Source organism: Gracilinanus agilis, chromosome 1 (genome assembly GCF_016433145.1).
Source record: "Gracilinanus agilis isolate LMUSP501 chromosome 1, AgileGrace, whole genome shotgun sequence".
Classification (NCBI taxonomy): domain Eukaryota; kingdom Metazoa; phylum Chordata; class Mammalia; order Didelphimorphia; family Didelphidae; genus Gracilinanus; species Gracilinanus agilis.
This window is the reverse complement of record NC_058130.1, coordinates 287,147,291-287,163,059: the sequence shown is the minus strand read 5'-3', so window position 1 is coordinate 287,163,059 and position 15,769 is coordinate 287,147,291. Positions and strand designations below refer to the sequence as shown.

Sequence of the window (15,769 nt, the reverse complement as noted above, 5' to 3'; positions counted from 1 at the left end):
ATTTTTTTTTTATTTTTCTGTTGCTTACTCAGATTTGTTCCCTTTTCCGCCCCCTGTAATTGGTTGTAATCTTGCTCCTTTTATTATTTGCTGGATCTGTGGATTTGGGCTATTCTGGCCTGAAGGGGCTGATTCTTAGCTCTGCTGATTGACTAGGTTAGGCTGATGGTATTAATGAGCCCTGAGGTCAGATCTTTCCCAGCTGGCTGCAGAGGTTGAGTATATATGTGAAGGTGTGGAGGCTAGTAGGAGCTGGGCTTCCCATCCTGTTATCAGGTTATTCTCTAGTGCAGTGATTCCCAAAGTTGCCCTCCCCCCTCTCCCCCGTGAGTGCTGCAGCGATCCAGGGAGGCGGTAATGGCCACAGGTGCATTTATCTTTCCTATTAATTGCTATTAAAATTTTTAAAAAAATTAATTCCCAGGGGTGCTGAGTAATATTTTTTTCTGGAAAGGGGGCGGTAGGCCAAAAAAGTTTGGGAACCACTGCTCTAGTAGTTGCAGCCTTCCCCTTGGAGCTTAGTCAGCAAGGCTCTCAGTGGAGTTAGTGGGGGGGGGGGTATTGGAGATTGAGCTTCCCTGGCCTCCTGTAGGCTTCTTATCAGCCCTATTGATAAGATTAAGCCAGGGCTGAGTTGATTTTTGGAGCTGGATATGCCCTGAGGCCAAAACTTTGAGAAGGGTGGGGCACAAGATGGAGCTCTTTTCTTTGGCTGAGATTAGGCTGCCCTCTCTGTGCTTCTCTTCCAGCTGCCTCCCTACCTTCTGTGTTCAATGCCCTGAGCCTGGCACAGCTCTGCTAGCAAGGCACTCCCTCCAGACTAGTGCCCTTGTCTGCCTAGAGATTCCAGGGACTGAAGGAGACTCAGCACTATAGGTGTGGGGGAGGGGTCCTGGGTTCTTTTTCTTCCTTTCCCTTGAACCTGAGAGTTCAAGAATTCAGGCTTTTTTTGGCGTACTTTTTAAGTTGACTACAGTAGGTGGGTCCCCCAGCTCTGTCCTGTTAGATTTGGTTTTCTGTCCCCTCGAAGCACTTTGTTTTTGATAGGTGTGGAAGGGTTTTCAGAGATTTGGACTATTGCTGCATCTAAGTTGCCATCTTCCCAGAATTCCTGTAATTAATTTTAATTTAGGGCACTTTGAAAGTTTATAATCTGTGTGGAATAGTGTTTGCTGTGTTTTAATTTTCTTATCCTGTTTGCTTTTATGTCTTATGTTCATTCATTGCACTAGAAGCCTAACAAAGACTAGAAGAGATTCTGGGGAATTCTAGGGAATAGATCTGGTTAACAATTGTTCTTCCTAGTATGTCCTAGTCACTAAGAAAAATATTTCAAATAAACATTAACCATATCCTCAGGCCTTTTTCCCTATGCTTCCAGGGAAGATATAATCCAGATAAAATGTACATTTAGAAAGGAGATTTGTTAGGCTAGAACATTATGCAGTAATCATAAGAAAATTCACCGAAATAGAGTAGCAAGCAATTTAGCTGTATAACTGGTTTCTCCCGAGTTGAATTTTTCACAATGTTGCTCACTGGGAAAGAATTTTGGATTATTTATTACATTTTACTCCCTTCCAATACTGTTTCTAATCGAGAGATAGTAAGGAATATGCGTTAAAATATAGTTATACAACTTTTTACTATTCCTTTTTAAAACATTTTTATTTTTAAAAATTTTAATTGCAGAAATCCTTCGATGCCCTGAATTATGTTACGATGTTAAAAATGGTTTGGATTTCAAAAGCCAGTGCTATCCAAAGAAAAGGCAGGTAATGTGTATCTAATGTGTATTTTATTAAATTTAAATTATCAATTTTGCATCTTAATATTAAAATTGATGTTGAAACTTGGATGTGAAAGGTAATAAAAATGTAATATTTTGTAATCATTTTGAAATTCCATTTTGCCATTCACTCTTTTTTTTGACATTGTGCTTTACTTTGGCTCTCTGTGCCTCAGTTTTTACATGTATATAAAATTAGAGCATTGGACTAGATTAAGATTTTTAACCTTTTTGTGTCATGGATCCCTTTATCATTCTATGAAGCTTATGGACTCATTCTTAGGATAATGTTTTTAAATACATTAAACAAAATACATAGGATCACTGAGGAAATCATTATATTGAAATAATACAGTTATCAGAAAATTCATGACCCCAAGGTTTAAGAATCCATAGATTCGATAAACTCTTAACTTTCTCTTAGCTCAAGAATAAAATCATTATAGCAATAATTCCTTTCTTCACTGATCTAGATTGAAACATTTCTATGCCTTCTCATTCTATGTGATTCTTTTTCATGTAAGTCTTCCACAAAAGATATATAAATATGTATAAAGACTTTCTTCTTTTAGTTCTCATCCTGCCTGTCTGCTCCCTCTTAGTCTCCTTTGCTGAACCACACCTATTATACCCCCTAATGGTGGGATGTCCCCAAGTCTTTGTCCTAAGTCTTTTTCTCTTATTCCTTTTACTCTCTTAATTACCTCAGTTTGTCTCTATTTTGATGAGTCCCAGAGCTGTATATTCAATCTGATATCATCAATTGTTTATTGAACATTTCAGAATGCATGTTCTGGAGACATCTTTCATTATGCTAAAAATAGAATTTCAGTCAAAGATACCACCATTCTTCCAGTTCCCAGTTACTTAATCTTAATCTCTCTTTCTCCTTCATACCTCTTATCCTATACATGAAAGTACCATACACTACTGTTTCAACTTTTATAATATCTCTCACATCAAACCACTAACCACTTTTCTCTATTCATAAAGCCCTTTTATCACCAGAGTTCAGATCCTTATCATCTCTTACTTGGAATATTTCAGTAGCCTCTTAATTAGTTTCTCTGTCCCAGGTCTTTCACTACTCTAGTACATCCTACAAACTGCTTATCAACATGATTTTCCTTAACTGAATCTGAACAGGAAATGCCCTACTCCTTCTATTCCAGGGACTTTTCCTATTAGTTCTTATATGAAATATCTTCTAAGGTTAGCTTTTAAAACCCTTCACAACCATGCCCCCCACCCAAAGTGTTTTTCCAGCCTCAGTGGTACAGTCATTACAAAGTTTTAGAGACTTGAGATATGAGGTGTCATATATGAGGAAGAGGGAGGCCAGTTTGGTTAGATCATAAAGTACAGGAGAAGGAAGAATTGGAGTAGTATGAGACTTGAGTCAGTGATACTAATTAGAAGGGAAGAGATGATCCAATTGCAAAGGATTGGCAATGTGGGTAGATGAATTTTTCAAGGAGTATGATTAAGAAAGGGAAGGGAGGCATAAGACAATAAGCTGTGAGTGTGAAATCCTCTACCCTTATATGAGGATCAAATTGTTAGGTTAGCAATTAGTACTGAATTAATCAGTATTGTAATTCTAGGATAATTAATCATGTTAGCATAAGTGGTACTAAATTAATCAATATTGTAATTCTAGGATAGTTAATCATGTTAGCATAAGTGAACTTGTAATATGATATTCTTTATGATTTTGGTAGCATTTTATAATTGTTTTAGTAATAGAAATGTAGCCTTAGCTTAGTTAATAACTGTTAGAATAGGCCTCAGTTTTAGCCTTAAACTTGCTATGTCATGCACCCTTAGCAATTATGATCCTGAACTTGTGTTTTGATCTTAGAAAGTAGGATTTAGGCTCCCCCACTCCCCGCTTCAAGTCATCATCAAGTGACTTCTTCTACCATTGAGAAGTACTTTCTGACTGTTTCAGCCAATGCTGCATCTCTCTATTTTTAACAAGGTCTTGGATTATTTTTAACTTGATATTAGTTATGATATTCTTTGTGGTATAAAGAAAGATGTCTTACAAGGCTCTGGTTATTTTGGTTTTGACCAGAAGTCTGGCTTTATTGTGAGATAGGCCTTTTCTCAATAAACCTATTTCTTTTTGGCTTGGAACCTGAGACTTTGTTTCCCTTATTAGCATTTCTGCAGTTAGAAATTTTGCAACATAGCTTGAGAATGTGGTACAGTCCAGTGAAGTTTTTTTAAAGATGGGGAAGACATGAATATATTTAAAAGCAATATGAAACAAACTATTAGATAGAGAGAACTTGGATATTTGAGAGATATGGGGAATGAGTTAGGCTGTATTCTGCTGGATAAAATAGGAGGGGATAGGATCAAGTGCAATTATTAAGGAGTTGATCTTGACCAGAAAGAATACATTTTTTTTTCAGATTTGGGGAAAGTAGAAAGGATAAGAAGATACTATTCACTGATCTTCATTTAGTAATTGCCTATGAAATAACATATCTAATTTTTAAAAAGAACTTGGCTTCCTTCTTTTTTTTTATTTCTTTTTACTAAATTCATCTCTTTCTTAGTGGAACATGCCAAGGTCCTCAGTTATTATGAATTTGCTGTATATTTCTCCCTATGGTTTGATTGGCTTTTCCTATAAGTACTTAAATGATATGCCATTCAGTTTGTATATTCCATATATTGATAATATTTTATTATCTCTTCCATCTTTAAGCATAATGTAGCTTTTTTGTTTTTAATCTCTTTTTTAACCATGTCCATTTTTACTATTTCCTTGTCTGAGATCACAATTGCTCCCTCTGCAAGCAAGTATGTTAAATTCTGTTCCAGCCCCTCAATTGAATTTGTTGTGCATCTTTATACTTTAAATTTGTTTTTGTAAACAGCATATTGTTGGAATCTGCTTTCTAATATCTTTTCTGCTGCCTTCTTCCATTTTATGGATAAGTTTGTGGTTATGATTGTTAATTATGTTTTTCCTTCCATCATGTCCTCATAGTTTTTGTCCCTTCTTTGCCTCCCCTACCACTACTTTGCAAAGAGCAAAAGATGGAGAAAGGCATAAAATGAGATTGACATTAGTAATCCATAATTAAAGTGGTTTCATTCTGTTCCCCTCTTCCTCCTTTCTTCATTCAGCTTAGGCCTATTCACTGATATTTATACTCTTATCATTTGACCCCCCCCCCCCTTTCTGTAGTTGAAATTTGTTTTGAATTCCTGGACCTATCCTTTGTCTTAAATTCCTATTTTCCTACTCATTTTTCATGCTTCTTTTCTTCCTCACAGCAAAACTTGTGTGTGTTTTCAACCTTTCTTTGCCCAAATAGCTCATGAGATTATTTCCTAATTCTGCCCCCATAATTTTTTACTCTGTTTATAAAAACTCCTTGAGAACTAGGCCTGATATTTTGTTTTTTGCTTTTCTTTGTAATACCACATTTAGCACAGTACCTAGCTCAGAATAGACACTTCATAAATACTATCCCAATTACGAGTAAGAGTTAAATTGCTTCCCCTTCCTTATTTCTTCCCTATTGTTTTATTGACTTTTCCCCTCCTTTTCTTTGCTCTCTTAAAAACAACAAAAATAGAACTCCACCTTTAAACTTTGTGTTTGACTTTATTCTCTTCATGACCCTTGGGATTTTGAACAAATACCTTTGTCTTCTCTGCCAGCATTTGATCATCATTTATCCCCTTCTGAATACTCATACCTTTCTGAGTTTGTCTTGGTCTCGTGTTTTTGTTTCAAAGATTAGATCCAGATTTAGTCTTTTTTTTAGCAATGCTTAAAAATTCTTTTTTTTAACAAAAAGTCCATTTTTTTCTCTTCCAATAGGATTATACTTAGTGTTGCAAGATAAGTTTTTCTTAACTATAAGCCTTTTTTCTTTTCCCTTTTATGTGGTATTCTAGGATTTACTTTACTCTATAGGAATTGAAGCTTATCCTTTTATGATCCTTACTATATTTCAACTCTTTCTCTCTGGCTTCTTGCACTGTTTTTTTCTTTGACCTTGTGCGTTTTCAATTTTGGGTTCTCAAGGCAAAGATGATTTTTTTCTTGCAAATATTAGCTAACTTAACAAAAGTTAATTACTGACAGTTTAATTAGAAAAATATATGCTTATGGCTATTATATGTCCTTGGAGTATTTTCTTATCTATGTCTAATTCTTTCAGTAAAACTTTATATGACATGGGCTCAAGTCCCAATTTAGTTGCCTTTCTTTGGACATTGTCCTAAAACCAGAATATTAAAGACCATCTTTTGAAAGTCCAGACATTTGTCCTTCTCTAAATCTCATGGTTTCTTTCCATGTTCCCATGATTTTTGAAATATAACTAATAGTAGTTTAGCAGTGAGATCTACCTGTTCTTTCAGTACTGAAGGATGTAATTGATCTGGGTTAAATAATTAGAAGTCATCAAGGATAATTAGGTACTCTTTTTCTTACATGAATTGGATATCCATTTTCTTAGTAATTTCAGTTCTACCATTTCCAATGTAAAGTTTAATTTTTCCTTGCAGAGGAAACAAAAATGAGAACTCAGCAAATCTACTTTCTCTGTGGTCAGTTATTATTGTTCCAACTACCCCAAGCAAAGGTCCTAACTATTTTTTGATCCTTCTTTTTTTCTCCCAATATATTGCAACATATCTCTTTTGTTGTACTTGGCTTACTTGGACAGCCTCAGCTTATTCTGAGATGTATCATTACTGAATTAAATTGAATTGAATCTTAGAGACTATTCTGTTTTACAGATGAGAAAGTGAAGTCAAGTCATCCAGTAAAGTATTGAGTAATTGAATTGAACTATTTTAATTACTAAATTAAAGTAATCTTCAATTTAACATTTACTGATTAGGAAAATGATGCCCAGAGAAGTCAAGTGATCTTGAATATGAGTTTTTAATTTCATTAGGAAATATGTTTTTTAATTGAAAAGATCTAACTGGTAAATATAATTTACATAGGAAATATTTATTTAAAAAGTCATAAACCACTTTAGGTCTCATATTTATATCATTAAAGGACAGGTTTTTTTGTTTTTTATTGTCTTGAACTTACACATATTTGTATACTCAAATCTCAGTTTAATATTTTCTTCCCAAGAGCGGGGCGTTGTAGACCTGGAATCTGTTTTCGTCTATTCAGCAGACTTCGATTTCAGAATATGTTGGAATTTCAGACACCAGAACTTCTGAGAATGCCACTGCAGGTGGGAATTTGATTGAAAACTTTGAACAATAGAATTTATTAATTCTGAACATTTTTTTTTTATCCTGGGACTCCATTCTAGGAGCATAGGGCCACAACCAGTAGGCAATGGGTCACGCAGTCGCTCAGGGTCACCCAGCTGGGAAGTGTCTGAGCCCGGATTTGAACCTAGGACCTTTTGTCTCTAGGCCTGGCTCTCAATCCACTGAGCTAGCCCAGCTGCCCCTACTTTGGTTGCAGTTTCTTTAGCAGATGTAGTTTTTACAGGGTGGGGTTGCTAGCCCCACGCCCAACCCTCCTCCTTTTTTCTGAACATACCCATGTGAATTTTAAGAAAACAATCACAGAAATTCTAAACTTACAAAGCAAATGTTTTAGAGTTTTATTTGTATACAAAAAGAAAATTCATCTTTTAAAGGTTCTTTTATTTTATTATTATTATTTTTTAAATAAACCCTTACCTTCCATCTTGTATTGATTCTAAGGCAGAAGAGTGGTATGGGCTAGGCAATGGAGGTTAATCATATTGTTCCAGTTTGGGGGAAGATTTCTTTCTTTCTTTTTTTTAATTTTATTTTCAACCCTTACTTTCCATCTTAGAGTCAATACTGTGTATTGGCTCCAAGGCAGAAGAGTGGTAAGGGTAGGCAGTGGGGGTCAGGTGACTTGCCCAGGGTCACACTAGGACCTCCCGTCTCTAGGCCTGATTCTCAATCCACTGAGCCACCCAGGTGCCCCCTAAAGGTTCTTTTAAAGTTAATTATATTAGTAGTAAATTTTAATGATACTTCAGTTTACAAGAAATACTTTATGTACAGCCCTTCATTAGCATATTTCCCAAGCTCATTTCTTTATGATTCTCTTATGTTTTCATTTATTTTAGAAAATAAACAGTCATTTCAAGTTGAAAAAGCTTTGTTAGTTTTTATGATATGATGGCAGAATACATTGGCTCCCTAGCTTCTAGTGTACTAGGTTATTTTTTGTGTTATCAGTGCTTGCTACTTCAGTATTGTAAGAAATAGGATCTTATAAAGACCCACTTCCATCCTGGCAGGTTAACCCAGTACTTATTTTTAGGCATTTGTAAAATTCTGTAGAATATGCTTTTTCTGTGCTTATAGCCACTACATAAGGTGTAATCTAGAATTTAATTTAAAATACAGTTTAAAATTTTTGTATTTTAGAGCTCATTTTAAAAAATCATATATTGCTTTGGTGAGTGTGGGCAAAATTCCAAAAGTAAATGTTCAAGAATAACTTTATTAATGTTTTCAAAATATGTTTGCTGATTTTGATTTTACAGGAGCTTTGTTTACATACCAAACTATTAGCACCTATTAATTGTCCCATTGCTGACTTTCTTATGAAAGCCCCAGAACCTCCACCAGCTTTGATTGTTAGAAATGCTGTTCAAATGCTCAAGGTGAGTGTCTTAATAATATTAGTTATTCTATAATTGTTTTCGTACTCTTAAATAAAGCTGTGCCTTTTGAAAAATACATTTTATTACTATCCTTTGTTTTTATATTGCTTACATTCCTTATCTGTACCCCTACCATATTCTCCTCCCAAAGAGATGCCCTATATTAACAGAGTATTTCTTTTTTAAAAAAGAAGAAAGGAAGAAAAAGATAACTGACAAAATCAATTTAATGAAAAAAATCTGAAAACATAGTGTTACATACCTATCGACCTCCTACCTGTGTAAAGAAGCTGAGGGTAGAAGGTGTCTTCTCCTATCTCTCTGAGCCTTTGCTTGTTCTTTGTAATTTTGCAACATTCAATTTCAATTGTTTTGTAGTAGTTCTTTCCATTTACATTATTGTAGTCATTACGTAAATTGTTTTTCTTGGATCTGCTTGCTTTACTCTGAATCAGTTCATATAAGTCTTTCCATACTTCTTTGTCTTTATCATTTCTTATAGTACAATAATGTTCCATTTTATTCATTTACTGTAGTTTATTTAGCCATTTACTAATAAGTGGGCATCTACTTTATTTTTCCTTCTTTGCTATGACAAAAGATACTGTGATAAATATTTTGGTATATGTAGGCACTCTCATTTTTAAAATGACTTCATATGTATATGTATATACACTATATTTCTATATAGTATATACCTTGTATTTTTCCTAAGTGGTTGTCCTAATTCATAACTCTTCCAACATTAAACTAGTGTTTGTAGGGTATGCTATCCTATCAACAGTGATTGTTTATTTTTCATTATCTTTCCTCATTTGTTGGATAGGTAAAATTTCAAGGTTGTTTTGCTTTGCCTTTTGTTTTTATATTAGTGATTTGGAACATTCTTTCATATGGTTAATAAAACCCAAAATTTTTAAATAAAAATGATTAATACTAATAAATATAAATCGATATTTTGCATTTTCAATAAATATAGTGTTTTAGAAGCAAGTTGCCATGTTTCTGATAAGAAAGTAAAGGAGTAAAATAAAAAATTAAAAAAAAAAGAAAATAAAGGAGTAATATTAGTCTTAAAACATTTAAAGGTTGCCATGTAGGAAACTCAAATCAAACTGAATTCTACTTAGCTATAGAGGAGAGACTAGAACCATTGGATAACAATTATAAGGAAGTAGATTTATCTCAGTAAAAGAAAAAACCTTTTTAAAGCTTAGTGATGCCAAAAATAGTAATAGGTTTCCTTACAAAGAAATGAGATTCTCTTTACTCAAGGTGAAATACTTGAGGAGCTCTTGTTAGGAATCTTGTAGATAAGATCTGTGCATTGATTATAGAGCTGGAATAGATGACCTCAAAGGTCCCTTCCAACTCACATTCTGGGTATATGGAATGGTGATAAAACTATTTTATTTTCTTTAATATGATTGATTCATTGGGTATAACAATTAATATCATTTAAACTTGGCTTTGTCATATCTTTAGACAATAGATGCCATGGATACCTGGGAGGATCTGACTGAGCTTGGATATCATTTGGCTGACTTGCCAGTAGAACCACACCTTGGTAAAATGGTCTTGTGTGCTGTCGTTTTGAAGTGTCTGGATCCTATCCTTACCATTGCCTGTACTCTAGCCTATAGAGATCCTTTTGTGCTACCCACACAAGCTTCTCAAAAGCGTGCAGCCATGCTGTGTAGGAAACGTTTTACAGCAGGCACCTTTAGTGACCATATGGCACTTCTGAGAGCTTTTCAGGTATTGTCATTATCATTTAATTTATGGAAAAGTTACAGGTTTCAGTTGTATATAGTATGGGGAAGAAAAAATTTAAAATCTCAAAAATATCTAGTCATATCTGCTAGATGTTATTCTGCTGAAATTCTACTTTGTACTTCATATTGGGTGCTTGGAAGTTATATCAGTGAAGCAAAAGCTCTTATAGCAAATTGCAGAGACTTTGATTATGAGCCCAGTGAAGTCTATTGAGGACTAACATACCTAAATTTCAAAAAATTCATCACTAGAAGGTTGACCATCACAGTTGATGGATCTTTTTGACTGTAGAAAAGTATGAAATTATCTATTAAGGTATAAAATGCTTTTGTGTTCTATATTTATGCAGGGAAAATACCTGTACTAATGAAATCACAACTCTTAAAATATTTAAGCATTTGTTATCTTACCCTTTTTTGGTAATAGTAATCTTAAAAGACAGGATAATAATATCTTGAATAATAGCTTGTCCATTAAGGAGTATTAATATGTATTTTTTTACATTAGTATCATAGTCCTTAGAGAGATAGTATGATATAGTGGCTAGAGGGTTATTCTTGGATCCAGGAAGACCAGGGTTTGAATTCCACTTCTGCCACTTAACTAGCCCTGTGATCACAGACATGCCACTTGACTTCTCTGAATCTCAGGTGCCTCCTCAAGGCCAAGCCAACCAACAATTTAATCTAACAAACATTTATTTAGTATTTGATATGCACCAACACACTTTCTTAGATGGTGTTGATGTTCAGTTATTTTTCAGCCATGATGTCTGACTCTCCATGACCCTATGGGGTTTTCTTGGCAAAGATATTGGAGTTATTTGCCATTTCCTTTTCCAGTTCATTTTTTAGATGAAAAATTGAGGCAAATAGGGTTTAGTGACTTGTCCAGAGTCACAAAGCCAGTAAGTGTCTGTGGCTGGATTTGAACTCATGAAGAGGAGTCTTCCTGATTCTAATCCTGGTGCTCTATCCATTGTACCACCTAGTCCATTGTACCCACTGTTCTAGACTAAAACAGACTCTTCTAATGAGCTTACATTTTCCTAGGAGCATAAAAGATGTAAGCTAAATACATACCTGATTATTTGAGGATAGGGAAAATAATAAAATTGAGGTAGTAGAAAGGGCAGGAAAGCCTACAACAGGTGTTGGCATGTAAGCTAAACTTGGAACACCAAATATTTTAAGAGGTTGAGGGGAAAAGGAAATCCATTCTAGAAACAAGCCTATAGGCTAAAGACATGGAATGTTAAATTTACAGAACAAAAAGTATGCCAGTGTAATGGGAATACAGGGTTACATAAAAGAGAACAATGTGAAATAAACTGGGAGTCAGATTATGAAGGGTTTCAAATGCCAAATTGAGGAGTTTGTATTTTATTATAGAGGTAATAGGGAACCACTGAAGGTTCATATCACAATGAAATGACATGGCCAGACCTGTACTTTAGAAAAATTATTTTGTCAGTTGTGTGGAACATGAATTAGAAAGAGAAAAGACTACAAGCTGGTTAGGACGCTTCCAGTTAAGAAGTTCTTATATTAAACCAAGTGAGTAGTAGGAGGCCTGAACTAGAGTGAAACTTTTAGGGACTGGATGCAAGAGACATGGGATAAAGAAACAAGCAAAGTCAGGGGATGATTATGAGGTTATAAATCTAGATTACTAGAAGGCTGGTGGTGCCCATAGATTTCATAGGGAAGTTTAGAGAAGGATTAGGTTTTGTGGGTAAAGCTAATGAGTTTAATTTTGAGCGTGTTGAATTTATGGGAAAACTTCTCAGATGTTCAGTGGCAAGTGGAAGTGGAACTAATCTTCAGAAGAAAGATCAAGACTTAATTTATAGATTTTGGGAGTCGTTTTCATTGAGATGATAATTGAATCTTAAGGGGCTGATAGTGAGAAAGTTTAGAAAGAAAAGACAACAAAACAGAACCAGGTTGGAGTGGGGGAATACACTTTTTTTTTTTGCTCTAATACCAGAGGCTTTAGAGAAGTAGTATGGCATAGTGGCTTGAATTCTGCATTTAGACTTAGGAAGAGCTAGATATTAATTATGAAATTATTAGAGAGCAGGAGGGGGTTTAACAAGGTCATCAAATCAAGAACGATCAGGATCGTCATTGGATTCAGCAACTAAAAGATTACTGAAAACTTTACAGGAGAATAGTTTTAGTTTTTTCTTAGGAGTTTGGTGGAGAAAGAGACAACTAGGTGGCTACACATGGTAGCTGTGTAAGCCTGGGCAAGTCACTTGATCCAATTGTCTAGCACTTACCACTTTTCTGCTTTGGAACCAACACTTAGTATCTATTCTAAGACAGAAGGTAAGGACTTAATTTTTTTTTTTTTAGAGAGAACCTACAGATCCTTGACCTACTTATAGGCCTATATCTTGATTTTATGTTTTTGGCTCCTAATATCCTTGTATGGCATATATTATATAAGAAATAGCATTTCAACACTTTAAGAATTTGTGATTTTATTTATATTGCTCTCCCTCACTAAATGCAGATCAAATGTTCTTTTAGTAAATGGTCTCTGTGAGCTCTAACTAGAAAATTAATCATTTTCTCTCAATCTTCTAGTAATAAACCCTTTCCAACTTAGCTAGGCTAGTTTTTAGATGAAAGACATATAAACTGTTGCTAGACTAATATTTGAAGCCTTTATAATTTAGCAGAATCCACTAGAATTTTTATATTTTTGTAACTTCTGTGATCCAAAGACATCGACAACAAGGCATTTATTAAGGACTTACTGTGTGCTAGGCACTGTGCCTAATGTAGAATAGAACTTCAGAGAAATATAGGAAGAATATAATTTAAAAAAAAGATTCTTGTACTCTGCAAGGAAAAATACCATGGTAAAGGATAGAGAAAAAATTAAAATTTTAGAATCAGGGAAATGAACAGGAAATATGAGAAATGAAGGGAAGTAATAAATAGTAAAAAAGATCATAAGTATATTGTATGTAAAGACCATTGAATTCATATTGTAGAACTCAAATTTAAAATCCTCCTCTGCCACTAAGGACTCAAATCAAAATAATAATGTCCACTAACCTGGACATCTTGTACTCTATTAAAATAATTCTAGTATGTATTCTTTCTGAATCCTTAAAAAGATTTCCAAATAATTGCACATACATCTAGTGCTTAATAAGTAGAACCATATGAAAAAATTTTTGGGCTTAAATGGTGTTTGTGGGGCTAGTAGCTATTTTTATTCAATATATGCCTATTATATACAAGTCATTATTAGCCTTATAACAGGGAGCCATTAAATTACTGAATGGCAGAGTATCAGTACAAGATATTGAAATAATGGTCTGGTTAGCATTTTTACCTTAATTTCTTTATGTCCCCTCAAAAATGGAGAATCTTGTTAGAAAAGAAGAAGGAATGGGAATGAGGATTCTCTCATTTTTTTGCTTTCCCTACTTTTTCTGCTACTTTATTTCATTTCAGCTTCCTTTGCTGCATAGGCAGTACACAAAAGTTCTCACTTTCCAGCTCCTGTCAAGGAAAGTGAGAGTTATGGCTTTTACCTTAGCTAAGGTGGCTGGTGTAAATTTTTGCAGTATATCTGATTTCGAAGTTTCATTCAAGATCAGCTATTCCTCCAATCCTAAGAAGAGGGCAAGAGAATGAATCAAGTATCAATCACTATGGCTGGACCTTTCCCATATTTGAGAATGCTTACCTTATTAATGCCCTTTTCTTCATACAATAAATAAGCAAGTTGAGGAGCTTTTGCTTTGTATGATAAATTAGAGGATCACAGAGTCATAGAATTTGAAAGTTAGAAGGGCCTTGCTCATTAACCCATACATGAAGAGACTCTCCTCTTGAAGACATCCAAGGAGGCTAAATTAGATTATAATAAATTTTAAAGGTTGGAAGATATCAGGGGAAAAAATTAAAAAATAACAACTAGAGTGAGATGAATTAAGTCTTACTTTTCAAAAATATTGCTTCCTTGTACATTGTAGATATTCATTAAGTATCATTTAATTGTTTCTATAGGCATGGCAGAAAGCACGAAGTGATGGCTGGGAACGAGCTTTTTGTGAAAAGAATTTTCTTTCACAAGCTACAATGGAAATCATTATAGGCATGAGAACTCAGTTGCTCGGTCAGCTTAGAGCATCAGGTAAAGTTCTAAAGTAGTTACTATACTTTGAACTGGATTTCTTTCATCACATCACACCTATGGCAAGCATAAATTTTCTTGTACCTCATCTGATGTTTGTAATGAGAAGTCAATGAGCAGTTAATTCTATTATATTTTTCAAGGAATCTAGATCTGATTTTTAGGTGGAATATACCTTGTTGGAAGAGAGCTTTTAAGGTGGCATTTTGCTTTGTGCTTTTTTAATCACAAATTAGTATGATGGGATATAGTATTCTCTCTATTTTTTTAAATCTTTACCTTCCATATTTTTTCCTCATGATTATTTTTTCAAACTTTTTGTTAATTCTTGCCTTTGCTCTGATAAGTCCAGCGTCTAAATTCACACACACAGCTGATTCAGATAGAATTCCCACATCAATAATGAGCCTTTTCCTATTTATTAAAATTATTTGTTTATGATATTATTTAGTGCTTGCTATATCCAGTGCCTACCAGTTCTTTCTTGATGAAAGTGTTTGAAGTAAAAACTTGAAGTTTCTGTATAGTCCTCTCTTATTCCATCTTGAAACATGCTTTAAAATCATTTTTGCTTTTTTCAACCACTGTAGTTCCAGTTTCAGTGCTTATTAATTTAAGTTGGAAGATCTTATCAAGTTCTTCATAGAATTTTTCCACTCTTTAACCTTCTGCAAGACATGTTGAAAATATGTGAGCTACAATTATTTTCATGGTGGTCTTTTTGCATATGCATTAGAATGTGAGGTAACCAACTATTTTGTAAAAAATAATATTTATTTCCTTTAGGATGGTAGCAAAACTGACTCAACTTTCTTTGCCTTTCTTCAAGGGGAAATTGTGAACTATTCCTTAATTTAGCTATATTTCCTTCTTTCTTCTGGTCTTGAACCAGTGACTATTTTATATTTTTTTCTCTTTCATTGGCTGGTATGGCCTAAGAATTAATCATCACTTGGCCAGCTTTCTAGTAATAAACTTCTCTGTATTTAATTAGGGTGTTTCTTGAATAACAGATTCAGCCATTTACTAGGGCAATGCTTTAAAGCCTTTCCAGAATGGTAGAACCTGTCAAAACTTATATTCTTGTGGTAGAACCTTTGAGAATCTGGTTACCACAAAGTAAAACATGGTGGAGATTTTTTAAAAATACTTTTGTTTTCTTTTAGAAAACATTTAAATTTTCATTTCACCCTAGGGTAATTACTTTGAAACAGTCATTGAGGATTGCAGTTCAGTGAGGGGAAATACATAGAGAAAAGACCAGGTTTTAGATTATAGGTGAGACAAAAGAAAGATAGCATGCTTTAGGATGAAGCTTAATAATGTGTTGAATATGGAAAAAGTTAAAAAAATTTTTTTTTAAATTTGACATTTCACTTCATACTGT

At 34.1% G+C, this 15,769-nt stretch overlaps 1 protein-coding gene across 1 annotated transcript in view; it reads left to right on the top strand.

Moving 5' to 3' along the window:
• The window catches only part of YTHDC2 (YTH domain containing 2), a 92,678-nt gene that overhangs the window by 50,456 nt on the left and 26,453 nt on the right, over positions 1 to 15,769 (top strand). Inside the window, exons 17-21 of the mRNA XM_044662327.1 lie at positions 1,693 to 1,775; positions 6,915 to 7,020; positions 8,326 to 8,445; positions 9,931 to 10,203; positions 14,256 to 14,382. Of these exons, the coding sequence (XP_044518262.1) occupies positions 1,693 to 1,775; positions 6,915 to 7,020; positions 8,326 to 8,445; positions 9,931 to 10,203; positions 14,256 to 14,382 (709 nt within the window). The remainder of the gene's footprint in view (positions 1 to 1,692; positions 1,776 to 6,914; positions 7,021 to 8,325; positions 8,446 to 9,930; positions 10,204 to 14,255; positions 14,383 to 15,769) is intronic.